Source organism: Gnatocerus cornutus, chromosome 10, assembly GCF_029298725.1.
Source record: "Gnatocerus cornutus isolate USDA-ARS CGAHR chromosome 10, icGnaCorn1.1, whole genome shotgun sequence".
NCBI classification, from domain to species: Eukaryota; Metazoa; Arthropoda; class Insecta; order Coleoptera; family Tenebrionidae; genus Gnatocerus; species Gnatocerus cornutus.
Window position 1 is genome coordinate 6,851,440 of NC_142242.1, and position 27,085 is coordinate 6,878,524.

A 27,085-nucleotide genomic window follows, 5' to 3' on the forward strand; every position below is an offset into this window, starting at 1 on the left:
GACATATCGATAAAACTAGAAGAAGCTTAAATGATGAAACGTGTTTTCAAGATTTCATGAAAATATTAATGTGGATCATGATGCAATTGATTGCATCGGAGATGATTAGATAAGACTCCCTTAAAAAAGTCTAAAACTGCAATAAGCCATTTGTTGGAATCTCGAGAAACGTGCAGATGCCGTCGTACAACAGATGTCGACTGTTGAGGGCACTATTTGTGGTCCATCCAATATCAAAATTTTACCTGTCCAAAGAGTCGACTCTGAAATCTGCAGTTTTATGGTTGTTACGGCTCACGCCGAAAAAACACAGTTTATGTAATATTTTAATTATCCTACTAAAATCTAGCCGCGGATTTGCACTTAAACTACCCAATAAATTTATCCCAGATTGATGCTCTCACATTTGGTATTTTCCGTGAGTTATATAAGAGAATGTACATGAGTTTTATGTACTTATTTGCATAAAATACCACTTTCTTTTCCACTGTACTAATTGCGATCTTGCAATTAAACCAATGTTAGTAATAAAACCATTTTTTTCTTTTCGATTGCAGCATCGTTTCACCAGTTCATTCCATTCTTTTTTCTTGAAAATGGCAAATGTTATAAGCAGATGCTGCTTCTTCATCCCTCGACAAAATTTGGTAACCGTATGTCATAACGCTAATTGTTCCGCTAACAATCTGTCCCTTGCGGGCCTGTTTTAAAATTCAGGTAAGAAGCTAAAGACCATTCATACGAAGCGCTATTCAAACCTGCCTTGGTTTCGCTTCAAATTGAAAATTCAAGGTTTTTTCAATTCAACAAAATACAAAAAATTGACTTTTATGCAGCTACAATTACCAAAAATAAAAGTTAAAAATTATTTATTTGTTTAATTTAATGTTCAATTCAATTGAAAACAGTGCCGCTGAAGCTTACATATTTTTTTAAACGATTTTTATTTATTTATTATTTGTTTTACTATAGATTTTTCGTCTTATTATTTTTGTTTAATCTTCCTCGATATAATTCAGGCTCTTTATCAAGTATTTAGTTGTTGGCGACATCTCTGAGTAAATTCTTAAAATATAATTCCGGGTGAAGGTAAAATTACATTATTATCCACGCTGTGTCGCCACATTCCAGCAACTGTTACAGAAATCTACATTTTTATCAATAGTAGGTCAATATTTAAATATTCAGTATTAATTATTTTCCATAGAATAGTGTGATAAATACTTCTGTTTATTATAAAAGGAATTATTTAAATTAAACTTCATCAATAAATTCTGATGAATTTAATTTAACTCATACACACACGACAGTTATATTATTCGTCCGGCAACTTTTTCTTTCATGAACCGTTTCCTCATTCCAATCAATATTTAAAAAAATTTAATTTTTCTTCTTTCCGAAAGTCGGTAAAATAACAAATCTTTGTTTTTACAACGATACTCAAGGATATCAATGATTGTTTTGTTAATAAACATTGACTAATGTTAGTTTTATCAATGATAAACTTCTTTAATTAATTCGGTTTTGAATCATCTAAAAAGCATGAATTGTACAGTAACGTGGCAAAAATTTGGGTCCTTTGACTTTTGCTGCGACCGCCTCTAATTATGTAAAAATCTATTTAGGATTGTGCAGGAAAATATTTCTGAAAAAAAAAACGGTTTTGTCTCCAGCAGGTAAAACAAATTATCGAAATTTTAATTATTTTCCGGTTCCATTCCGAAATTTCTGTGTCATAATTTCAATACAACAAATTATTTAAAAAAATCGATTATATTACAACAGAGTCAAAATTTGCAGAGACACATATGTGTTCTTTTCCTAATTTGGTAATTTTTTTAACGGAATGTAGAACTTATTATAATTAGTAAGAATATGTTAAATGAGGGATAATTGTAGTACTTAGTTTTAAATTAGTACGCTAAAATAAAATTCTTTTTCCCCGTCGTTCCGATTTTCAACATCATTTCACACCCTTTAATTTAGAAACTTGCTACAACAAATTCAGAGTGAAATGATGAAAATTCAAGGTATTAAAAATTGAGAAAAAAAATTTTCTTTAGCGTCAGTTATTGAGGAATAAAAAAGCAAAGTGAAATTGGGATGTTGCTCAAAAAAATCTTGTCTTTCCTCGACCCCCAAATCTCGGAAAAGTATCTCAAGTGCGCGCATTCGCACCGACCCGTTTACGCACCATACCGTAATCTTCTCCCACTTTGACACGTTGATAAATCAGTTGTAGTTCGTATTCTAGTGCTCAAAACGCATGTGTAAGAATGCAAATTTAAAAATAAATTCGCGCGCTTGGAAATTATTGCCCGAAACCTCGTGCGCTTTTCACCGATAGCGAGTAGTTGGTCCTCTTTGTGCGTGGAGTTAGGATGATCCAACACTTCTGACAGCTGTATCGGAAGTGTTGCATCAGCTTCAGCATGGAAGCGGCAAGCGGTGTGGCTCTCCTCGAAGACGAAGTTTTCCACAACGAAACCAAGGCTTTATGGGTTTTTGCTTATGGCTCTCTGTGTTGGAAACCCGGCTTCCAGTTCCATAAGGCCGTCACAGGATATGTCCAAGGATATTACCGTCGCTTTTGGCAGGGGAACACCACTCATCGCGGTACCGAAGAAAAGGTAACAAGTTTTCCAAATTGTAACGTAATTACTAAGCGAGTTTCTCTTTCGACAATGAATGTGGACTATTTTTGAAGTCCTTTTTGTGTAGGTTGCTAAACTCGGTTTTTCGGCAAGTACAATCTTATTTTTAACTCAGTTGTTATATTTATTCTTTTTTTTACAGCCTGGACGGGTTGCCACTTTGGTTGAACACAATAAGGTGAGTTTTGAAAATTATTGTAATTATCACTTTCTACGAAACTACTTAAATGTGCTAAAACAATTCCATTATGATTTGCGCTTTTTATAACGCGGTTTTGTTGCGTGAGATCGATTTTAAGAGAACGGGCTATTATTTACAGGTTTATTAAATTCCCGACATATGATTCCGCTGACTTTTGTAAGTATGTAATTATATAGCGGTCAACTACTTCCGCATCGGTACCTGTTTGTTTATTTATCTAAACTGTCTGAGTTGAACGTCTCGCTTTTATCTCATATTTATATCAATCAAATAAAGATAAAACTGGGAACTACATTTTTCGCAATTTAGAACAAAAACGATAAGACGGAATTAAGGGCATGCGGTTTTGTTTGTATTTTCACTTTAATTGCGCTCGTAAATTTGATTATTGTTTTCAATTTTTACGATTTTTTAAATTACGTGTACGTACCTGTGTCAATACATAATTAGTCACATATCAAAGTACACATTTATTATCGTAATTTCAGTTCAACAGACTTAAATTTATTGATCACTGCTCACGCTACTGAATTACTTTTATTGTGATAATATACTTGACTTACATTACCAGTTTATTGAATGACTCAAATTTAGCACTTTCTACAGTGACATTGACCCAATTACTCGAAAATAGACTGACAATTTCAGGATATTCTGCGCTTCAAATCTAAAATCGTGGGAGCAGATATTAATATCAAAATTTTGTTTTTTTGCGAATTTATTTCGGACCGAAATACATTTCAGGCAAAGGGGTCCACTGAAACAACAAAAATGATAAAAACGAGGAGGCCGTTTTGGTGTAAAAATAGTACAAGGTTCCAATTCTTTTCCTGGTGTAAATGAACGAAACAAGAGATCTATTTCAGTTTGTCAATTTATTAAAAATTGTGCTCGGAAACTTCCTGCGGCCGTATTTCTTAAAATTTCTGCACAGACGTGTTAGCCCTTCTTGGTAAAAGTAAAGTGACGCCCGAATTGCAAGTCATTGTTGGTAAAGAAACTGCACAACATTCTAGGAAAAATTTGTTTTGTCTTGCGTGTTGACGAATATTGTTTATCAGAACATTAATAGTTTGAGTTAAATGTCAATTGCAATCATCGGTGCCGTTATTTTTCACTTAATGTTAAATGTTTCTAAGAACGAACTGAAATTTTCGTAATGAATTGCTTTCGCGTTTTAGTATCTCTTATCGCAAAGAAGTATTGCCAACAGCTGTCTTTCCATGGCTATGTTGCTATCATTATTTTACTTGTGCGGTATTTGATAATGATAACATTCACCCTTATCTTTGAGCTACACACTTGCAAGCAGCAAAGATCAACCTTGATTAAATAACTGGTCTCTTCTTAATTTATTTGATAATAATATTAATTCCCTATATATTATGGATCTTCTAAAAATAGTTAGATAATCATGCGTCCTGACCGTGATAGCACGAACAATAAATTCAACTGTAGACGATCTGTTGAGCCAATTTCTCCGTTTTATTTATATTAAGTGGCGCGAAATTGAGGCTACGTAAATAATAATGCCGACAAAAGGGCAAATTTCAACGAACCTTCCTGTGTCGTACCGTAAACTTGTCTTATTCCATTTTTAAAAAGGCTGAATTTTTACTTGGGAAGGTCAAGGTTTAGACGCCCATTGTTGATTTCCACCCAAATAGTTGTGCCTAATAATTTCCACGTGGTGACGCGAATTTCAAATGATGTGAAAGCTCGTTTGGAACTGCCGCAATCACGTTCCACGTGTCGGTTGTTTAAAATAAAATTTGGCAAGCGTACAAAAATTTCGAGCCGCTTCAATTCACCGTTCGATTATCATAACCAGTTGGAAAAAACTGACGATTTTTAGTAATTGCAGGGTTTGGTTTACGGCATCGCATTCGCTGTAAGTGGAGAGGCTGCCATTCCGTACCTATCGAGGAGAGAATGTGAACTAGGAGGTTACTCAACGATTTTTACAACTTTTTACCCCATCCACGGCGAACCCTTCAAAGTGTTATTGTATATGGCTACTCCGAAAAACCCGTTGTGGATGGGAGACGCACAAGTGGAGGACATTGCCGAGCAGATTCTGGACTGTCAAGGACCCAGTGGGTACAACGTAGAATACGTGTTAAGACTAGCCAATTTCATGAAGCATCACTTTCCGGATTGTGATGATCAACATCTTTATGGTCTGGAGGAAGAGGTGTTAAAAAGAGTCAAAGAAAAGAAAATGTGTCTTCGGACGCTAATGGGTGACGGTGAAGGCTGTGTTACTTTTGTCAAAGAGGAGCGGCGACGCTCCACTGACAGTTCTGATGATAACCAAGACAGAGTCGAAACGTTCCAGCACACGACGAGAGTTCCCGAAAAAACGTTACGTTGTTTGAATATTTAATTTATTTATTTATCGCAGCTTCCGGCTGCTTTAATCACGGACTACTATGTAGTACCCTCATATTTTAGAATTGATGTGATTTATATTTTATTTTTGCATTTACTCGATTTTTATAAGAAGACTTGTGCTGCTACTAAGAGATATTTTTGTATTGGCTCAACTGTGATTTTATAATTAACAAATAAAGAATATTTAATATGGAAACCTATTCAAATTTAATAGCTAGAGTGACCTTATGTCAGAAGGACACATCAATAAACACTGGCAGTGATTGTGTAAATATTTGCAGTAATTTGGTGTATGCACTGTGGCTATGAGAAGAAAGGTCATCAACCTTCGATAAGCAGACAGTTTTTAGGGCAAGGCTATTGGGAACATCTGCTTATCAATAATCAAAGGCTAGTACACCAGGAACTTAATCGAATATAGAAAATCGTGTCTCTTTACGTATCATGTATTAAAAATAAAAACATCAAATTTATTGCATTGCTCCTGACCTCTAAAATATGCAATCAATCACGTCTCCGTCTTTAGTTGCGAATATTCATTCTTTGCGCACCGTACGGTGAGAAACGAGGAACTCCTTTTACTGGTTGAAAATTAGCAGTCTTTTCAGTACGTGCAGGAGGACCTGGCGGCTCTGCAAACATTCCTTCAAATATAATATTCCTAGTTTCTCTGTGGTAAATAAAGAACAAGAACGGTTGATCCACGAGGACCTTTTGGATGTCTGGTCGTATCAAAGGTGCCACTTCCACGGCGGTAACTGCGGCGGCCTTGGTACCCTCTTCATTCACTTCAATTCTTGTCTTATGGATGATAGTATCGATTTTAAGATTCGCAGGCTGTGCAATTCCACTTAAGTTGGCGTTACCACTGAAAATTTCTTGAATTTTGAGCTAAAATCAAAGAATTTAACATCACACCATAGTAAAAGAGGAACTTACAGGTCTCAGGAAGTTCACCAGATCAATCTGGTAATCAATTTCAAACCTCGGCATCTCAAGATTGACGTTCGTGAAGTTAAGAGCGTCAATAACCATGTTTAGTTGGGCATGTTGCATGTCTTTTGCCAGTGTCCGCACGTTGTTTCCATTAGTCGGAACCAAAATTAGCATGGCGTATTTTTCATCCTACGAAAAACCGTCAATTTCAAGTGTGGTCACACGTAATTATCACCTGGTATGGTAATTCGACAGAGTGGGCATTCAAGTCAATGTTAAAATTGTAATTAAGAGATGTGGTTAGTTGCATCATTGGCACTTTTATAGCACCGCGAGTCGGCGAGTTGAAAAACTTCTCTTTGGTGAGGTCCGGGTTGAAGGGCGTGCGCCATTTACCTCTGAAGTAGAGCGCGTTCGCTAACACCAAAGCAGTGTCGGGATGAAGACCTAAAAAGGTACTTAAAGTTGTTGTCACCTCATTATACTAAACTTACTGGTTCCAACAATGTTGTTGATGAATCCGTGTGTGGCGTTAGAGGCCCAAGAGTTGATAATTTTTACCGCCAGATTCGTGTTAATAAAGTCGACCTTCGTGAGCGATCCTTTATAGTACCTTTTTAGTTTCTTTTCGTAATTGGGGAGAACCTGGTACTTGTCAGAAATAAAAACTGAGTTCGCTGCCTCCAGAACTGTACTACCAGCACTATCCTACAATAAACTGTTATTCTGGGAAGACTAAAAGATAATTACGTACAGTTAGATCAAAGAGTAGTCTTTCTAAAATTTCCCGTATTTCCGGTTGATCGATGTTGTCAATTCTCAACGCATTTCCAAGTTCCACCGCGCTCTTACCTTTAGCACCTTCCAAAATTAGAGCTAATGTAGTCTTGATGCTGGCTGGTGATAAGAAAACATTTCCAGGAAATTCACTGAATTCCTATAATTAAACTAATTAAATTTCAATTGGCAACGTCAAGGTGTTACCTTGATGAGTTCCAAATCAAAATAGTTGAACCTTCTTGTAATCGCGTCTTTTTCGGGTCTTACAGGTTGAAGATTTGGGTTCCCAGAGAAAAGTTGCGCTTGAGCGGCTAAAATATAAAAAGAACTTATAGAAAAAAGCAGGAAATAATTATATTGCGAAAGAAGCTGTACTAATTACTTTTTTACAGCAACTCATTTCAAGGATTCCGAAAATGTGGTGCGGAAATGAGAACAGTGAGTAAAAAAATGAGAATACCTGCGAAAAATGTCACCAAGAGCGCAAATGTGGTGGTCTTGTAACAATCCATAGTGTTCGCGTTGCACTAGTTACACTGTGTGATTAAAGAACTAACTTTTACTATGGACTGCATTTGTAAGAATAATAACTCGTTTGTAATCAAGAGTCAAACTGGTGGTCACAATCCGCATGAAGCCGTAATCATAATATGACCTTGGAAATCCCCGTGTTAGTCCACGAACAAGTTTTGAACGTCATTTCTGTATTCCCCATAAAAGCATCAGTAAATTCATTAAGAAAATCATGGACACTCTCTTCCACAAAACAATAATATGCATACTGCGGTCGATTCTTCTGATTAACAAATTCCAAGAAAACCGTGTTGTCCATCACCGAAGGAACAGGATAAGAACGACATACTTAAAACATCGATTAATTTATTATGTACGAATCTACAAATTATCTAGATGTGAATCTACAAATTGTTAGTTTGGATTAGTAGTAGACTCTGTGGTAGTTTTACGGTGGCGGTTGCGATAAGTCGACCTTTCCCATCCCCGTCTCTTACCTTGGTTGCTTCCAAAGCGCGGCGGCAGCGGCACGGCGGCGGTATCCAAAGGATTCTCAACTTTTCCCACGAACAAGATGGTTCCTGTGATCTGTTCTTCCAGGAAAAACATGAAGGGATGCGTCGCGTTGAAGACGTAGTCTACTTCCCCAAACTTATTCCCGACTTGGATTTCTGGAACAGGGAGTCGGTAACCCTTACCCACCCTAAAGAAACACTTACCTGTAGCAGCATACACCACACTTCCTTCTTCATCCAACTCAATCCCACTTTTCTGGATAATATCAGTGACCACTAACTTCCGGAGTAAGTTGGTCATTCCGCGAGCTATCCCGGGAAAACTGGCGGTATTTTGGAACATTTGTGTTAAACCAAACTAAAATTTACAATAACTAACTTGTTTCTTTGATTGTCACACTCACATCTTGAAGAATCTTCGTAAAACTCGCCTGGAAGTTGAATTTGAATTTCGGTAAACTCACTTGCACGGGCATCTTGTCCATCAAGTGTAGTTGCTTTTTGAGTACTTGTAAATTTATTTTTCTAATCATATCTGGAAGACCTCCTTTGGAATTTGGTAATACAATAAAAAGAGCGTAGTTGTTCCCCTGGAAAAATTATGCTAAGACGTTTCCAAACTAACAGACATTACCTGGTATGGCAATCTTAAGACTTTGGCATCTAGTTCGTTTGATTCGTGATAGTAAAAAGTATCCGTCGTTGTCATGTATGGAACATTGACAATTTCAGAAGGAGAAACATAAAAACCGCCTGTGGCTGTTTGGTTCTTGGGGAACTGATGCCGCCAAGTACCCTTAAAATAAATGGCGTTTGCGATGAGCATAACCGCGTCCTGGATGTCACCTAAAGATCAAATTATATTACGATTTCGAGTAATGGTAGATTACCTGGTGACACCATCTGAGGAACTTTTCCATTTGTCACTTTATCAACCCAGGAGTTGATAGTTTGACTAGCTTCTCCAGGTCTAGAAAAATTCGTGGGTTCTATATCTGTGCGATAGCTAGTTTTCGCTTTGGCGGCGAAATTCTGCTGAGGCTCAGCACGATTATCTAAGAAAATTCTAGTTCCCAAGTTTAAAAGATACTGGCTTCGTTCACTAGGCTAAAAATTTTCTTTCAAAAATTGAAGGAACAAGGAGGATGAGTACCTGTAACGCATTCAGGATCTTTTCGTAATTTTCTCTAATGTTCTTTTTATCTATAGGGAATTGTAAGATGTTCTGAAACTCCTTCTCAGTATGTCCTCCTGAGCCCTCGTACAAAAGAGCTAAGACTAGTTTAAGCCCAATAGGCGATATTAAGACATTGCGGTTATTCGGCGTGGAATATGCCTAAAATCATTTTTAAGTCGTTATGAGATTAACTGAACAATTTAAAAAGCTTTAGGCAGTTTTTAATAGTTCGATAAGCAATAATGACGCATTGTACAAACCTGTCCTAAATTGTTGATTTGTATTTAAGTGTACTTAAAATGAATAGTTTCCTAACTAGTTTTTAAACCTAAAAACTACTGTTATGCCTTATTAATTGGGCTAACAATAGGAAATCCGTTCAATCAAATATTTATTTACGTAACGGATTTTTAACATATTGTTCGAATTTATTAGTGCAATTCCGAATTTTGAGTTCCTGCTAATTTTATTTTAAAAATTCCGCTAGATTTTATTTTTATGACTTTGTTTAAACGAGTTGAAAACAAAATTGTACAGAATTTTACAACCCGTAACAAACAACGGAAATCTTTGGAAAGCTATAAATAAATTTTCAAAAACTAAGGAAAAGTTTACAAGTAGTCAATGAATTCAACTTTTAAACGAATTTAAATGATTTTTTCGGCTTTGTGAAAACTTCCTTGAATTGTTCTAAAAATACGTTGTAAATTTCAACCCAGTGTTTATCAATGAGGTTATTATAAACAATGTGATGTTTTAAAACCCAGCGAGTAAATTTATTGTTTATCACCGTCAGTGGCGTTCCCATAGATTGCGTCATTTCAAAACATAATAAAACGGTGGTTGTTTTTGTAAAAACTCATTAAATATTCGAAACTAATTAATTGATAGCTCTAGGCAAAATTCCTAACATTACAATTTTTTGTAGCATTTTCTAGCTCGGCTTGGGGGAGTACCCAAAATTTTCGGTCTTTTTCCGCAGTCAAGGGCAACCACTTTGAATTTAGAAAGCATATCAGAAAAGAGTGTTTTGGTACCTTGAGAAGTTTCCAATCAAACGTATCCGACCATTCTGGTGCAGGAAGGTACCCATCCGATTCTTCACTTGATGTGGTGGCGGAAATTACCGATACACATAGCAGTGCTGCAAAATTAAAGGTTAAAATATTGAAAAACTGCAAGCTAAATGCATTTTTATGATTTTTGCTTACAGTTGAAAAACTTACCAATAAAGAAATAGAGAAACATTTCTGAAGAACGCTGCGAGATTAAAGCTGAGTTGACCCTCTGTCTTCTCCTTGTTGATTCTGGTTGAGTTTTGAGATAGCGCTGTTCAAATGAAACCCACAAATTGTGGAAACTACGCTTTTTATCAATGTGAAGATAATTGCAAATCGGTCGACCACATTCCCGGTTATTTGTTCATTCAACTCACTAGTTTTATCCAAGTTATTTCAACATAAACAGGCACAAATCCACAAACAGGTAAACTGTACTTCGCGTTTCGCGATGACCAGAGGTAGACGTCATAGGAAAGCCCTGACCTTCATAATCTTCTCATGAAAAGGTGAACTACATGTATTAAATGGTTTAGGCAACCATATCTACTTATATTAAGCAATAATTAAAGAAGTTGATAATTCTTTATTTATAAATAGCTATTTCCTTCCGTAAGACTGCGGTCACATCGTCGGAAACTAGATAAATTGCTCCACCAAGAGCTGCGGTTCGCAATTGTTAGATACTTATTTGCACCTCAAGAGCGGAGATTGTAATTGGAGGGGCTTCCTCTAATTGTTCTTCTTGCGTGACTTTTAGATTTTACAGATTTGATCGCTAATATTGATTTTATTCAGTAGTAGTGATTTAGACAGCATTTTTCTCTGTATTTTCTGTAAAAGCGACTGTGAATATTATTAAGGCATACTTCCGTGTATTTTCTACTTTCTACAGAATTGGTTAAATGTGTTTTTGAGAAACAAATAAAAACGGTTCAGTTGATTATTGGTTTGCTTGTTCGAAATTAATAATACGTAATACGAGTATTTGGAATGCTTTGTGATTTTTGAAAAATTAGTCTTCTTACCCTTTAGATAGTTTTTTTCTTCAAAAATTTACATCACTACCAATAAATTATGTCATATTGGTGGTGCCTTTCGTCCGAGAATGATGTGGCCAAATCGAACTGAAGGGTACTTTAATTTCTGTAAGGTGAGCGTCGATGTTTTTTTTTTATAATCAATGGATCCATGACTTTTAAGGGTAACACAATTAACATTAGACCTACATAATGTGCATTTTTAGGCATACAAAACTCCAAAAACGCAGTTGAGGTCAAAATAATTGGGACAAATCTTGGACGCCATTTTCCCAAATATTTAGTAGTGTAAATCAGGATTTTAATATATTAGCAAAGTAGGCATGATGATTATTATGGTAGACCTTAAAATCGTGTGACAAAATTGACAATGCGTTCTTCTGGTAGCTGAAATTACGTGTTTTAAGAGTTCTGAAAGTTAAGTATAGTTAGACTACTTTATTTCATTTGCTTGTAAATGTATCGGCAGTTTTAATTAATTTTCTACAGTTCTGGTCACGTCTCATTAGCAGCTCAATCTCAATCCATTAGTTTTTACCTGTTTTAATAACAAAAAGTACCAGTTACTTTTGGCCGTTACTGTATTTATATTATATCACATTGTTATGTCATTGTCACATTCATAACTTATTTGTTGTACGTTAAACTAATTTACACGTAATAAATGGTTGCTAATGTTTTTATTTATAGAAATAAAAAAAAATTAATTTGTTTGAAATTGCGCTAAAACGTTTGCTTTGGAGGGAGCTCAACAGATGGCGCCACTTCATCTTTTCTTTCTGACAGATGTCATTTTCCGCCGCTGTTGTCATCTTGGTTTTTTGACAAGTACATAACCTGTGAAATAGTGGTAGTTCTTCCAGATATTTATGCGTAAAATTGTTTATAGATGCTTGCCTTTTGTGTAATAAACCGTTTAATCTTCTAAGTAACCAAATCAATTCTTGTAATATGTAAATTCAGTCTTGCGGAACACAATCCAGGTAATTACTCATTTCTGTTTTTCACGTACTTAATTTTGTAATCCGATACGAAGGACTAACGGCAGGATAAACATGGATAAGTCTATTTTATGACACAGACATAACTTGTAAATATGACCACGATCCATTGGCGTTTCCAAAGATTACCCAAATCCCTTTAGTAAGTAAAAAAATGTGTAGAAATCGTCTCTAATTACCAAACTTGTAGTTATTTATTTAAAAATTTCTTTCAAAAATGTCGAGTTACATTCCGTTCGTTAACCTACAACCATTTCATGGACCAGAGCTATGCTGCAGATGTATGTATGGAACCCATGTTTTGGTTTGTGGACAATTTCACTTATGCTATAGGACCGGTAAGACGTAAATAAAACGTTCAATTCACGCCGCTTTTAGTTGTTTGTTGTGGCTGTAATAGGATTGACCAGTTCAGTAGTCTTCATTGCATATTGGATAGGTCTTCCATATTGGTGGCACCGTAATCCTTACTTCTGTGTTATTCTAGTCATTATAGGAAATTGGTTGCTTCTCAATATATCATTCCATTATTATATGGCTGTTGTTACCCCACCTGGTTACCCCCCTCAGGTAAGTAGCTACATTTAGAAAATTTTACTCAAATGAGATTTCAGGGAGAACTCATAACAGAAGCAGTGAGTATCTGTAAAAAATGTATTGCTCCCAAACCGCCGCGGACCCACCATTGCTCAGTTTGCAACAAGTGCATCCTCAAAATGGATCACCATTGCCGTATCCTTCCAATAAAGTCCAATAAATTCGTATTATATATATTATGATTTTTAAAAAACGGCAGGCGTTTTAGAATTTTTTAGTATATTTTGGGCTATATTCAACTTACTTGCAACCCATTTTTTATTTCATAATTTGGAAGATATTAATTTTCTTGATTTAAAAATGTACAATATGTTCTACTTTTACATTTAAAAATCACCAACAAAACAAAGTTTAGGGTAAATATTCTTCCTTAAGTTAGATTAGCGTGGTTAAATAACTGCGTCGGCTATAAGAACCATCGATATTTTTTTATGTATATGGTATATATGGTTTTGGGCGTCCTTTTTGTGATAATTTTTGGTGTTGATATTGCATATTCTGCAATAGTGTTAACCGGAGACGATCCGGACGAACCTGAACTGGAGGGCCATCCTGTGAAATTTAACAAGACTGGCGCTCTTATTCCAGTGGTAACATTCTAAATCTCTCCTACGCAAATAATTTTTTTCCCCACAGACTGATGTACTTTACATTGATACTCCCCTAGTAGTTGATGAATTTAGTGAAAATTACGAACCAAATAACCCTTGGAGAAGAAGAGCTATTATTTATATGGCACTAATTAACAGTGGCGTGTTTGTGGCACTTGGTGTCTTAGCTTTGTGGCACAATCGCCTGATCGCGAAAGGTGAGACTAGTATAGAAGCGAATATAAACAAAGCAGAGACACTGAGGTTGGCTGAAATCGGAAGAATTTACATCAATCCGTACAATTTTGGCACAAAGAAAAACTGGCGAATTTTCCTAGGCCTAGTCCAAGGAAGGTCGGTTTGAACGCCACGCCACTATTTGCGATTTTACTGTTAACTAAATTGCAGAACTTTCCTCCGGCACGTGTTGTTGCCGTCACCTCATGAACCAGTCGGGGATGGTTTAACGTGGCACACCGTTCACGACGAGGACGTCGATGAATGGCCGTGATTTCTAGTCACTTCTTTCATTCACGCTAAATTAGTTTAAACAACTTTATTCTTCTTTTTTACAGTACTTCAACTTATAAAAAAAACAAATACGTATGTATGTGAAGTGATTAAAATTAGAAAATTTGTAAGATGTGTTTTCTTGTCTACCAAATGGTCTTCTCGATCCATGGCACGAACTCAGACACTTTGGTGTACACAGCAGGAGTGTTTGCTTGTCCGCAGGATTTTCCAAAAGACGTTATGCCGATGACGTAGAATTTGCATCTGTTTCCTTTTTTCGTGATGAGCAGAGGGCCGCCGGAGTCACCCTGAAATTAATAAAATCAATAAAAACATTCTTAGGGGTGTTTTACGTACTTGACATGTATCCATGCCGCCTCGCAGCTCCCCGGCACAAAGCATATTCGATATAATTCCTTGCGGTAAATGCTTGTTAGTTTGGTAAGTTTGGGAACATCTATCATTACCATAAATGTTCAAAGAAACTTTCATCAACTTATTACTGATTTCTGCTGCGGCATAGTCAGTTTTACCCCAACCACAAGCGATCGCTGTGGATGATTCCACTCGCCGCTTATTGTAAAGACACGCTGGTCTGACAAACTTGTTGAATGTGACAGTTGGAGACAGTTTTAGTAGAGCAATATCGTAGTATTTGTACGGGTAGCTATATCTAGGATGAACGATTATATTTTCGACGTTGTAGTCTGTGTGAACTGAACCATCTTCCTCGCTTGTTAAATCAAGATCTCCTAAACGCACCACTTTCGGTGTGTCTCTGAAATTAATTTAGCAATAAATAGTCAATTTTGAGCAGAAACTCACCCATCGCGGGTGTAAGTGCAGTGGGCGGCGGTCAAAACGTACTCCTCGCTGATGAGGGTGCCCCCGCAACGCCACTCGACTTTGTTGTCCACGTAGAAGCCAATAGCTGCCTGCAAGTATTTTGTTCCTATCAATTACCACTCAATCTCCGGTTTGAATTACTTGCGATAAATACTTTATCAAGGGAACAGGAACAGGAACTTTATAATTAATGGTTTAAGAACAAGTTTTATCAGGTACTGGTGTGGTTTAGATAAAATCTCTGCGTATTTTTTGTTTACGTGCGTTTCCAGCGACACTTTTCCCGATAGCATCGTTCGCATTCAGATCACAACAAAACAAAGACTTAATTACCATGAATGGGAATTCCCCAGCTAAGGCAGGTTTGCCCCCGACGATCAAAGCGACACCGTTATAATCGCACTTGGCAAAATTATGACTTATGGCCTCCGTGTTGGTCACTAAAGGAATAGCCTGAACGACTCCACTAACTTCCTTCGTATATTCTTGACATTCTACAACAAACCCATAGAAAAAATCTCACTCCATGCCCTCCTACGCACTTTGTTCGCTTTTACTCAGACGTTGGTTAACCACAGGTCTCTCATTTTCACTGTCTGGATAAACAAGAGCGTCGGGGTTATGATTATTATCTTCTTCATGCAAGAATGTGTTTGGATTAGATTCTCGATGACCTGAAGAACTACCGCGGTGTGGTTCCGGGCGTTTTGGTGGCTCTCGATTTGAGTTATCAACTGAAGCCTCAAAGGAGCTGGCTTCACAACACACAATAGGGACTGTTAATTGGTAGTAACCACATATTGTGGGACTTATGCCGTTTTGGGCCTGCTCTTGCACCACAGGACAGTCCGCTGAGATGCGGCAAATTCCCGGGGAGCTTGTCGCGCGCACTATGCAGCTATCACCGACTGAAAAAGACGAAATTAACAGTCAATTATGTGTAATAATAAAGGTATTTTCATTCGAAAATGTATTTGCATTTTGGGATAGAAAATATGCGTTTTCACCTGTTTATTTGACCTTACAAGCAATAATATTACTTTCTACGATATCTTAAGCATTTTTTGTTCCTGGGGCATAGCGTCAAGGTTAGTTTTAATTTTTTTAATGACAGATTTCTGATAAATAATCGGATAATAGGTGGATCTTGTTTCAGTTAATAAATGATTAAAATTACCGCGCCTTTTGTTAAGTTGTTTCCTAGAATTACTAAAAAAGAAGTTTTAGTTTCTCATAATTATCTAATAATAAATCTGAGTGTTTATTCTACTAAAATGTCCAAGTTTTTAATTTAGTTCCAAACTTTCTACAAACTTGTAAAAGTGTGCCGTTATGTGTACTTAAATAATAATGAAGTATTCTTGGTATTTTAAGACAGATTCTCGGTTAAAAACAATAATAAAAACTATCTAATAAATTGACTTGGGAGAGCGTTTAATTTTCTTGTTTTGTAGACAAAGGAGTTTAAGAGGTCCCTAAGTTTCCATTAAATATTAATAAGAATCTAATTAGTGGTCTGTCACGGTAATTTGGAGAATCTCAGCGCTGGTATGTATTTTAATTTTGGTGTTTTTGTGTGTTTTTTCGTGTAAATAAAAACGGAAAAATTGATTGATATGAGCGTGTATGAAAGATACATTTCCTTTTTATGTCAAATATTGTTAAATCAACATGCTATCCTTGAGATCGAACGAGGAACTTGATTAAAATCAAAAAGTGGAGTAATTTTTTACTTACCTTGCGCAAACGCAGAGCCGCAGCTAATAATTATTAGTATAAAATGGATAAGTATACGTTTTCTTGTCATTGTGAAGAACATCAAAACACTGACATCGTTATTCCCCTGGCTCAGAAACTATTCTGCGTCTTTTTCTTTCTTTTAGTTATAAAGATGTATGTAAATAGCACTGGATTTACCAGCAGTCATTGGCGTCACTATAACGAGTTTCATAAAACTTTTCAATTGTTTACAGCAGGTGCACTAAAATGATATCGGTCCGAATTTTCGGCGGTCACTGTTTGATTCTGGTTTACCGTGACACGCTCGCGTAATAAATAACTAAATCCTTGAAGATCCTCAACAATTTCACATTTAAAATAATTATATATTCCGCAAACGCGACTACACCACTGGCTCATTAATAAGTTCAACAATAAATTTTATCAGCATTTATAATGTGATCTGATTTTGTAACGATACTGTTGGAAAAACCGCGAAGAAGTGCTTCACACAAGTCCAACCCGTTTCTTTCATGGAAACTTTGTAACTTTCTATTGAGTCATTTTTGATTCAAATACTGATATCCATCCAAATATAATCCCGACGCAGTTTGCGGTTAGATAATCTAACATTTCACGGAAAAACAATCCTTGATGCGTGGAAACCCTATTTGAAATGGCGCCACGTGTAGTGATTTTTCTCATGGGAGTGTTGGTACGACCGGCGCCACGTTTACTCCTTAGATGGTTTACTCCAAATCACCAACGCGCTGTCAAGTTGACGTTTCATCGTTGTAGTGTGTCAGTACGTGGCGGGTCTCAAAAGTGAAATTCCTCGATTTTCTGACATAACAGTTGCCCCAAAACCTTCAAACAACTTACACAATGTTCAAATTTCTAGTAATCGCTACGTTTTTCGCGTTTTGTCAAGCCTGCACAAATCCGCAAATAACCTCAAATTCGTTTACAACACAGGATGCGACGATTGTTACAAATATTGCTTATATTTCCGATTTCACGTTGAAATGCAGTGGTGGTGATCTTTCTGCGTTATACGCTGAAGTTAATGGAAATATTGTTCCTGTTTCTGTTGTTGGCCCCAATCATTACCAGGTGAAAATCGCCCCCATATGTTCCATTTTATTTATTTTTTTACAGGTTAGTTGGACGGAAGACACGAAAACCGCCTTCAGAGGTGACAAACAAGTCCGCATTTTCGATGAAGATGGTTATGCTGCGGCCCGCAAAGCTCTCAGAGCTGGGGAAGAATTGTCTTCAGTTGCTTCTATTGCTGATCTTCTAGTCAACCATCCTGGAGCTTACAATGGTCCATGGTTGAAGAGTGAAGTTGTTGCCACTATCATCTCTTTGGTTGTTGCATATTTCGCTGTTTCCTTCAAACTCAAAGTTGCAGCGTAGGCTCAATTGTTACTATTTATTACTCAGTTCATTTTCTGTAAGTACCATTGTACAAAAAAATCACAGTTATGTTTTATACGAAATCATTTTTCAAATAAAGAATTGGAGACGATTTTGATTGTTAGACAGGCAAATAAGACGTCGAGGTGTATTGTTGGTTGCCTAATAGTAGAGATAGAAATTCGAGTTACTACTCTATCACTGATTTGCACACGTGAGTTGAGATGTCAAGAACACAAGGTGGTTAATGATCCAGATAATTGACAGAATAAAGAAATCTAACGGAATGGAAGAAGTGAAACAAGGAATATTAAAATTTGATAAATCGTAGAGGCGGAAATTGCGGCTGCCATCTTATAATTTAGTAAAATTTAAGAGATGCAGAAATTTTAATATTTCTGTTGTTCATTGATTAAGATTTGGGAGAAATTATTGTAATTTTTGTGACAATTTGGTTTTAAGGTTCTTAAGAGCAATATCATAAATTGACATAAATTCCAAAGAGAGTTAAAGTAGAAGTTGTACTAAAATCGATCGCAATGTAAGAATGTTAGTAAAAGTGGAAACGGAAACTAGAAGGATTGAGATGAGAGAAACTAAACTAAAATTTACATTTAAGAAAACCAATCAGTATTTTTTTGCTTTTATCAGCAATAAATTTGAATATGTAATAACAAGGAGAAGAGGAAAACCAAATTTTTCGTTTCCAAACTTCTTCAAATCTTTTTCTGTTTCTAGATTATTTTCTCCGCGCTTTTGGCCCGAATGAAAGATCATTAAATTAGTGTTGAATCATCTTATAAATTTTTTTCTTATGTTAATTAATGTAAATTTAATTTCAACGGAATCTTTATTTATGCATATGTTACCGTTAAAACCGACATTAGTAAAAACTAGTTTTTACTAGCTGTAATTACTAAATAGACGATAAGAAATTGAGAAAAAAAAGATTAGCGGCGGGACTAGAAGCTATAATTTGCAACTTCAGTTATTTAACAGTTTTTCTTTCCAAAAAAGGTAGCGCTGAGTTCGGCAATAAGAAAGTAACGAAAGAAAAGAAAGAAAGAAAGTGAAAAAAATTGCGGAAAGAATTGGTAGATGGTTGCCATTCCTTTCACTTTCTTTCCTTTTTTAATCTTTCTTTTTGCTTAGTTATAATTGTGACATGTCTTATTTCTCCATCTAATTCTAAGTAAAATTTGGAGATTTCAATGAAGGACTTTCTTTTTACAGAGTATAAATTTTCTTTTTTTGGCTTAGTGGTGATGAAATTTGAAATGAAGGCTGTTAAAGGTGCTAGGAGTAAATTGGACCAGTCCAAGTATCAAGGAGAAGAGATATCGAATTTTCTTAAAACATGTGTGGCAAGAGCTGATCGATTTTTGTTTTAGTGTCAAGATCATCTGTCTTTTTTGATATGTACATGGGGCGTCAAGGCGCCAAAGGCTTTGTTGATGTAACGATTTTTGTGGTAGAATTTGTTGAGATTTCCGCAGTGGGAGTGCGAGCAACAGCTTGTTTTGCTTGCGATATGCAAATGCCGGAGTGGTTAACCCCAGAAGTGTGAAGGTAAATGCAAGTGGTTGTGCATCAGGTTCAGCTTCCAGCTCCAGTAGCATCCTTCCGAGTGGCGATCAAGGCCAACAGTATGATATGCATCACACTGACCTACATAGACGAGGGAGGAGCAGCTGAAAAACACTATCAACTACAATAAGTAATAAATCTGATCATGAGCGCAGACAGCGGCCCTGTTCTATTCAATGTCAGTGCAAGGTGAGCTGGTAGATGCGTTAGCCAGACCATGCGTGTTGTACTCGCACTTCTTGTTCACTAAACTTTTTATGAAAGCCCGTAAAAAACCGGGGATGTGACTGGAATCCACTGATAACACGGATTCTTCACAATTGTGTAATTGTTCCAAGAAACGCACTGCAAGATAATGCTTTAAAAACATCAACACTGCCAGATGCAGGAAATTACGCGATATAGGTCATTCTGCAACTTGACAAACTACGGCCGTTTACTCCACCCTAAAACCATTCATTAGGAAAACTTTTGACAGCTACACTTCATTGAGCTGCGCTTTGAATTTTAGATTGGCGCACGGAATTCTTCAAACGCTTTTTTTGTTTTTCTGCAAATACCACACACTTCTGTTCGCACCTGACGCAGGAACCTGGTTCCTTTGTTCTCCCTATCTTTTCACATATTTCGCAAATATCCACACTGGCCAAAACAAACCATGGGACTACAAACAATTTTAAGTTTTTCGAAAACTTAGAATCCAGGAATTTGTAACATCGACTTCATACAATGTTTTCTAATACGTGGACGCATCGGAACAATAACAATTGCTGACGTTTTTAACGTAATTCATTGTTACGTCATTTTTTGGTAATGACCAAACAACAGATTTGTGTCATAATATGCAGTCACTGTTTCATTAATTTAAATGAAACTCTGCTATCATTGACGTGTGTTCGACGTAATACACATATGGGTGATCATTTTGAAATAGTTGTCACACATTTTTTGGGTTAGGCTTTAAATTGCATACGAAATTTAGGACAAAACTGTATGGAAATACTATCTGGTTGTAGAAATTCATTACTACCTCCACGATGGAGGAATGAAAAAAAAAGTAAAGAAAATATTGCATAATCTTCCAATTTTCTAAGAGTTTTGAAATTGTACATACAATTACACGCAAAGAAAATGACCGGCCATGAAATTTTCAACCTTAAACCTGTTTCGCCCAGTCAACCAGTCTAAGAAATTTTGTCCGAATCTAATCAAGATTTGATAAGGAATATTATGATTTGAAGTTTCAGGGACGATTGTGTTCACCGCTTCACTTTGTATATAATAACTCATTATCTATGTATTTATTAAAAAATGAAAATTACAGTCAGCAACTTTGTAGACTGTTGTAATTATTAATTAGAAGTAAGCATTTAACGCTTCCCTCTGTCTGCACATGTTTTCTCATACTTTTATGCAAATATTTTTCTGTCTACTGTTTACTCCACATACAGTCGGAAGAATTCAGTCAGACTTAATTAATCGGAAATTTTTGTTATTTTAAACGAAAAAAAATTGTTTATTCAACTCTGAGATGGAAAAGCCGAGACAAAAATTGCTTTCAGTTCTTTATGAATCAACTGAAAGGAAGAGCTATTTCATTTTTGCGTAGCAGTTGCATAATGCACGTTTATTACCGAAGGAAAAATTGATTTCAGCAAGCAACAAAAAGGATCTTTGAACACCTGATTTTGAATCGTAAAGTCCTGGTATGGTTCGCGAACCGGAAATGTGTGCTGATTGTTTGTTCTGATTATCCAAATAATTCGGCAGGGTACTGAAATGGGAACATTAGCATGTTATGTAAGTTATAATCAGTGACAGTAGAAACAGTACAAAAAATATTTAAGTGTAACAAATTAATAAACTAACATGACGTGGAATAAACCGATAAATTGTGGGTCGCAGTGATGTTTTGAAAGATTTGCAATCAAGTTTAGAATGTGTTGTTGTGTTCTTGTTATGGTTTCTAAGGCTTGATTAATCGTTAAAAGAAAGTGTATCGAATAGAATTTAAATATAATCTGGTGCTAATCTAAAAAGTGACAGTAAAAACTGTACGCCTGTGATATGAAACTTGATATGTACCGGCATCATAGAAACTAAAATGATAATTTCACTTTCTTTGCATTGTTCTACTTATTCCACGGACAAACAAAATGCGGTATCACATATACATGTGTTATTGAAATTAAATAACATTATAATATAATCGTGAGTTTTATTCGAATGTGTGAGATATTTGAGAATTATGTCAAAGAAAGTTTGCTGCTTAGTCCGCACTGCATTTTGATGATGAGAATATAAAGCGCACGTTCAATTATTCGAAAACACGTTGACATCTCTCTTCTTCGAGAAAACGAAGATCGTTTAATGTTCCACACGTTTATCTAATTATTATTATATACTAACAACATAACGTGCTTAAATGTTACATAATACCAGTTCGCCGTTGACATTGAAACACTGATCTTACACTTGAGGTTATTTTGTTTATTCGGGAAATTTTTAATATTTCACGAATCTAATAAAAACCTTCGTTCTGAATCATAGAAAATCCTTTCAATCGTCAATAATATGATTGACCAACTGATTGCAAATATGCAGATCAACCATGCGCCAGACCTAAGGTAATAAATTTGTTGTTACCAGTTTCATATGCAACATTTCTGTTGCGGTGAAGTTTCAAAATCAAAACGTTGCGTGACCGTGAATTAACAATCAGGATCATCCAAAACATTAACAAATTAACTTTTCTCTCTTAATGTCAAAAAAAAATCCATTTTATTCAGGAAGAAAAACTGCCACCTTGCCTTAATATTATCATCGTGTTGTTTGTATTGATTTTGATGCACGTTTTGATTGTAAGTATCGTTATTATTATTCCATTTGAAAAATTTCGACCTCATTGTTTGTCTGGTGCGAAACGTTTCTTGGTGTTATTTTTGGTTCATGTGTGACGAATGAGTCCTTATTGCTTGTGAGATGCAATAAATTTAATAAAATCTAACCTCGAACTGTACTTGAAGAGACCTTGCTGGAGCAGTACATGTCAGTAGAGCTGGCGAAAACAGCGTTCGAGTCGCCGAAGAATGATGTAAGGTGTGGACAAATAAAAGCCGGTGTAATAAAATACACGATTTATTCAGTCTCTTTATATTGGACTTAAAACTGGGCAACTACGACTACAATTAAACATAAATTATTATTAGAATCTTTACAATAAATTCACATAATGATATATATACAATGAATCAATGATAAAATAACGATAATAAAATAAATGATAAAAATGAAGGTGATGTTTGGCTTAAAGCCTCGTCTGTTGCAAATCCCAAAAGGGTTGCTAACTTTACTATTATACAGCTACTTGTGATTACAGCCATCTTAGAAAAATACCTTCTGAGCATTTTGGCCGCCCATCGTTTATTTTCTCGGTGTGAGTAGTAATTTAAAGCAATCTGGTGGCACCGCGACGCATCCAGGGTTCACCCTTATTCTTTCGTTTGCCCTGATGTCGTAGTGTTGCAGGAGCGTCGCAAGAACGACAAAACTGAAACATTGTACGAGCCTTTGACCAATGCACGTTCTTTTTCCCGTACTGAAAGGAATAAAGTGTGCTGGTTTGCTGATGCTTCCGCCAGAATTGAGAAATCGTTCAGGTTTGAACTTTTCTGGTTCATCCCAGTAGTCCTTTCCTTGATTCAGTTCGTAATTGTTGATAAAAACGATGGTACCTTTGTTGACTTTGTGCCCATCGATTTCCGTGTCTTTGCTGGCAACGTGAGGAACGATCGGAGACGAAGCCGTGCGCAAAGTCTCCAGAATCGTGGCTTCCGTGTAAGGCATTGCAGCCTTATCGAAGAGATTGGGATAACGAGTTCCACCGGTTACCGAATCCACTTCTTTCTGGATACGTTCGGCCACTTCCGGATGCTGTACGACTGCTGCAAGAGTTACCATGACCAAGTTACCGATGGCGGAGTGTCCTCCTAAGAAGTCTTCCAGTTCGAAGATTATATGTTGCCAGTTCATATTTGGGTCCTCCTCCAGGTGCATCAGGAGTGCGTCGGTGAAATCTCTCGGTTGCGAGTTGGAGTCAAGACTTGCTCGGTGCTCGTCGATGATCCTTGAGAGGATGAATTGCCGGATCTCAGTGGCCCAGTTGGAGATCTTTTTCATGTGACCAGTATAAACGGGAAGAAGCCAGGGGAGGAAATCTACAGCGTAGCCCTGGTTAATCTCCCAGAAGATCTCGTCAAAGTACCGGACGACCTTCTGGAAGTGCTTGTCATCGTAGGGGAAGCTCGTCGAGCACATATACTGCGTGAACATGTTGGCGCAGACCTTCAGCACCGCCGGCTTGACATCGCAGGGTTCTCCGTGCGGAAGCCTACCTAGCTCTCCCAAAAAGGACTGGAGCTCCTTTTCGCCAACATCGTTGACTCTGTCGTACTGGAGCGACGTAAATCTCGGCGAGCAGTAAGTGCGGGCGATGCTGCGGCGCGTCTTCTGCAGCGAGGACCAGTCACACAGGGCGAGCGCTGAAACAAACATGCAGGTTAGGGGGCAAAAAACGCAGCCTAGTCTCAAGGCCGTGCGACGGCACGCGTCAAACCACGCCAGACCACTTCGCGGAACAGATGGATGATGCCCATTGAGGCGCGTGGACCCACACCTGTGCGCCACAAATGGCGCAACGAAATGATTGTTGAAATGCGGAAATGCAAATATTCGCGAGCAAAGGAACGCGATGGGGGCCAAGGACGGTACACCGTTAACCAAATCGGTAGCGGATTCGTATTCGGGACTGGACCGGTCATAATTATGGAAGGACCAGCAGAGCATAAGAGAACGTGTGGATTATTTGGTCGCCTGTCTGTAATGCTGGATTGAGGTACTTAGCGCCAATCGGTTTCAATTTCATTAGAATCCAAGTTCAAGTTCACGGCGATCGAGTGTGTAGTGGAGCAGGCTTATGAATGAATGAATCGGGCAATCAGGTGCGGTATTATAGAAAGTAAATCCTAAAGCGGCGGAATCGGTAAAAACCGCGCCGCGGTGACCTCTTAAACCTAAACGTTCGCCGGAACGCATATAATTATCTGCGAGTGTGTACGATTTCTTCGCTAACTTTTTACTCGGAATGCTGGATGCTTTAACGGGACTCGGTTTACAGTAATTAGTGATTATACGGTAATGGCGAAGTCGATGGATTTTTCGTACATCGAATTTCCCGTGCTCAGGCTCGGCTTAATTAAGTGAGCACCGGAGAAATCAACGATCGGTTAAGCGACGAACCGCGCGATTCTGCTTCCGGGTTGGTAGGTTGGTACTTACAATTGTTCCGATCGCCACCGAAGAGCTTATGGAAGCGGGCAAAGTCAGGTCGCCCGCCGAAGTCGGCTCCTTTCGCGATCAGGACCTCTTTGATAAGCTTAAAGTTGTTGACTACGACGCAAGGCGCCGTCCCTAAGTGTATGCTGAAGAAGTCGCCGTAGATCTTGCTCAACGCGGTAAAGGCTTGGAACGGCGTCCCATAGCCGGCTAGTAGGTGCATGCTGCCGATGAGCGGCCAGGGCCGGGGTCCCGGGATGGTCGTCGGGGACTTCTTCGGCCACGAGAACCACCACACCAGCAGCACCACACACAGACCGAGGAGCGCGAGCATGTCTGCACCGAGTACACTTAGACTGGTCACTGTGAGTAGTCGAACCGCTACCCTCTATATGACGGCCAGCACTTGACGGAGTTGGTGCGCAACCAATGACAGCTCCCCTCTCTTTCCCCACCAGGGGGTGCAGCTGCGATCTGGAGATTGGTTTGAAGATGGCCTGTGGCCGCCCCCGCCACTAGCAAAATAGGAGTCCCACCGTCTCGCGGCCCGTGACCGTCTTCGCCAGACCGAAGGTCATCATTTTCCGTAGTAAAACACGCATACTGTGAAAATTGACAACCACTTCCTCGCACTGCCGACCCTACATTTGCATTTTTACCGGTCATCAGTAATAGGACCCTTGCACGGGTCGCGCTTTTGGAGACCTTCTCCAAACAGCTTCCACCTGACCCACACGCCACTTCAACCTTTCCCTACCAACTCCGCCGATACCATTTCACACATATTCTATATTTCTCTTCGTACTTAACTACCTTTGATATTCCACTAACTTACGCTGACGGCAAAGGCTTAGAGTACACATCCTTACCGCGAATTCATCATAATTTCCTAGTATCGTACAATAAATATTACTTATAATATACTTTAACGCGATGGTTCATATTTCAAAACCGTTCCTTCGTATGTTTCAGACGCTCCGATTACTTCAGTCCATTAAGAAGATCTGAAGTGGGCCATCTACAAGAATATCAAATGTGTTCTTAAATTTTCAAAAATTACCAACTGGAGGACTTCTAAGTCCTAGCGAAATCTGTCTAGCATTACCTAATCTTTCGTCCAACCAATAAGCTCTTATTTTCGCATGCATATTTTGTGTCTCATAATTATCGCAACCGTTGCAATTGTGCAATGTCGAATTTTCTAGAACCTTTGCGTAGGGTGTAAGTCGAAATGAGCTGTTTTTCAGCTTTCGCTTTTTCACTTGATGCTGAAATATGGCGTTGTCACTTGAGCAAGGTCGTGAAATTACGGAAGATAGAAGATACACTATTCTAATTTTACGGATTATTTTTAGATAAAGTACGATCTCTCACGTAATTCCACAATCAAGTAAGCGTGAATAGTTGACGTTAGCAATTACTCAGAAATGTTTTTTGAAAAAAAAACTGGAGTAACCCAACTTATGTAATTAACCAAACAAAGCAGAACAAAAACTTTGGGGTTTGAAATTGCGTTCTTAATCTCCGGAAATTCCCAAAAAATTGAACTGCCGCAAACCAATGGACCTAAATGTTACGCAACCATGAAGCTGAGAATCAAGCCACAAAGATGATGTTACATGTTTCGATAATCATTAAAGTCGAGTTGTATAATTTCCTTTGATTTGTTCAATTCGAGTGAGCTTTTGTGAGAACGCTGTGCTTTTCCTATAAGAATCTTATCTGATTTAGGAATTTCCAATAAGAGTTTTTTTTTTGTCATGTCTTCAATCCATTAAAATAAATTGCAGAGTATGGCAGAGTCGGTTTTGTTGACACGTGTCAGTTGACTTCTATGAGGTGTTATATTGCGTCTGCTTTTAATTAGACTTGACGATTAAAAAATAGATTGCGACATATTTTCATGTGTTGTTTTTAGGATTTCCAACTAGAATTTTATTGAGTAAATTGTGTAATTTTGCGACAATATAATTTTTATTGAATACGGGTTTGTATGTGAGTTTGAATGTTTCACTGTGTATATTGCGCTCTGACGACCTAGTGGATTATAATTTATGACATCCAGTCTGGTAATTGCATTCGAAATGAAATTTTCACATCAGCTAAGAGTGATTAGCTGGGCGCGGAAAAATGGGATGAAAATCAATATTACATAATGAAGTGGGTAAATAATAAAACGTAACAAAGTTTTTTTCAATTAAACGAGATGA

The 27,085-nt window shown here is 37.4% G+C and overlaps 7 protein-coding genes across 8 annotated transcripts in view; 4 read left to right on the forward strand and 3 right to left on the reverse strand.

Annotated features, from left to right (window-relative positions):
• Positions 1–2,197: 2,197 nt before the first annotated feature.
• On the forward strand, positions 2,198–5,446 carry LOC148167519 (glutathione-specific gamma-glutamylcyclotransferase 1). The gene is made up of 3 exons (XM_088048177.1): positions 2,198–2,630; positions 2,797–2,832; positions 4,721–5,446. Exons 1-3 carry the CDS (start codon positions 2,433–2,435, stop codon positions 5,240–5,242), a joined length of 756 nt encoding a protein of 251 aa, XP_087904303.1. The 5' UTR covers positions 2,198–2,432; the 3' UTR covers positions 5,243–5,446.
• Positions 5,447–5,680: 234 nt separating this feature from the next.
• On the reverse strand, positions 5,681–10,739 carry LOC148167520 (uncharacterized). Its single transcript, XM_088048173.1, has 14 exons — positions 10,398–10,739; positions 10,209–10,315; positions 9,148–9,330; positions 8,885–9,101; positions 8,629–8,840; positions 8,399–8,584; positions 8,199–8,352; positions 7,977–8,150; positions 7,171–7,277; positions 6,941–7,123; positions 6,681–6,894; positions 6,422–6,633; positions 6,190–6,375; positions 5,681–6,141 (listed from the first exon to the last, which is right to left on the reverse strand). The coding sequence occupies exons 1-14, from the start codon at positions 10,417–10,419 to the stop codon at positions 5,773–5,775; spliced, it is 2,526 nt and encodes an 841-aa protein (XP_087904299.1). The 5' UTR covers positions 10,420–10,739; the 3' UTR covers positions 5,681–5,772.
• A 1,294-nt stretch (positions 10,740–12,033) lies between these two features.
• Positions 12,034–14,098, forward strand: LOC148167521 (palmitoyltransferase ZDHHC16). 2 transcript variants are annotated; one of them, XM_088048175.1, is made up of 8 exons: positions 12,034–12,252; positions 12,306–12,412; positions 12,461–12,608; positions 12,649–12,840; positions 12,885–13,002; positions 13,252–13,457; positions 13,504–13,811; positions 13,866–14,098. In XM_088048175.1, the coding sequence occupies exons 2-8, from the start codon at positions 12,366–12,368 to the stop codon at positions 13,966–13,968; spliced, it is 1,122 nt and encodes a 373-aa protein (XP_087904301.1). In that variant the 5' UTR covers positions 12,034–12,252; positions 12,306–12,365; the 3' UTR covers positions 13,969–14,098. The 2 variants fall into 2 exon arrangements, with proteins under 2 accessions (XP_087904301.1, XP_087904302.1); XM_088048176.1 differs by lacking the exon at positions 12,034–12,252 and having other exon boundaries at positions 12,322–12,412; positions 12,758–12,840.
• Positions 13,999–16,772, reverse strand: LOC148167522 (venom protease-like). Its single transcript, XM_088048174.1, has 6 exons — positions 16,554–16,772; positions 15,359–15,724; positions 15,150–15,310; positions 14,796–14,905; positions 14,328–14,748; positions 13,999–14,278 (listed from the first exon to the last, which is right to left on the reverse strand). Exons 1-6 carry the CDS (start codon positions 16,633–16,635, stop codon positions 14,114–14,116), a joined length of 1,305 nt encoding a protein of 434 aa, XP_087904300.1. The 5' UTR covers positions 16,636–16,772; the 3' UTR covers positions 13,999–14,113.
• Positions 16,773–17,265: 493 nt separating this feature from the next.
• On the forward strand, positions 17,266–18,066 carry LOC148167523 (translocon-associated protein subunit delta-like). The gene is made up of 2 exons (XM_088047555.1): positions 17,266–17,648; positions 17,694–18,066. Exons 1-2 carry the CDS (start codon positions 17,421–17,423, stop codon positions 17,952–17,954), a joined length of 489 nt encoding a protein of 162 aa, XP_087903681.1. The 5' UTR covers positions 17,266–17,420; the 3' UTR covers positions 17,955–18,066.
• A 1,646-nt stretch (positions 18,067–19,712) lies between these two features.
• LOC148167524 (Kv channel-interacting protein 4-like) overlaps positions 19,713–27,085 on the forward strand; it is a 75,097-nt gene continuing 67,724 nt past the window's right edge. Inside the window, exon 1 of the mRNA XM_088048050.1 lies at positions 19,713–19,730. The gene's annotated coding sequence lies outside the window, so the exon portion shown is untranslated. The remainder of the gene's footprint in view (positions 19,731–27,085) is intronic.
• LOC148167525 (cytochrome P450 307a1-like) lies at positions 22,664–25,242 on the reverse strand. Its single transcript, XM_088047405.1, has 2 exons — positions 24,879–25,242; positions 22,664–24,082 (listed from the first exon to the last, which is right to left on the reverse strand). Exons 1-2 carry the CDS (start codon positions 25,207–25,209, stop codon positions 22,965–22,967), a joined length of 1,449 nt encoding a protein of 482 aa, XP_087903531.1. The 5' UTR covers positions 25,210–25,242; the 3' UTR covers positions 22,664–22,964.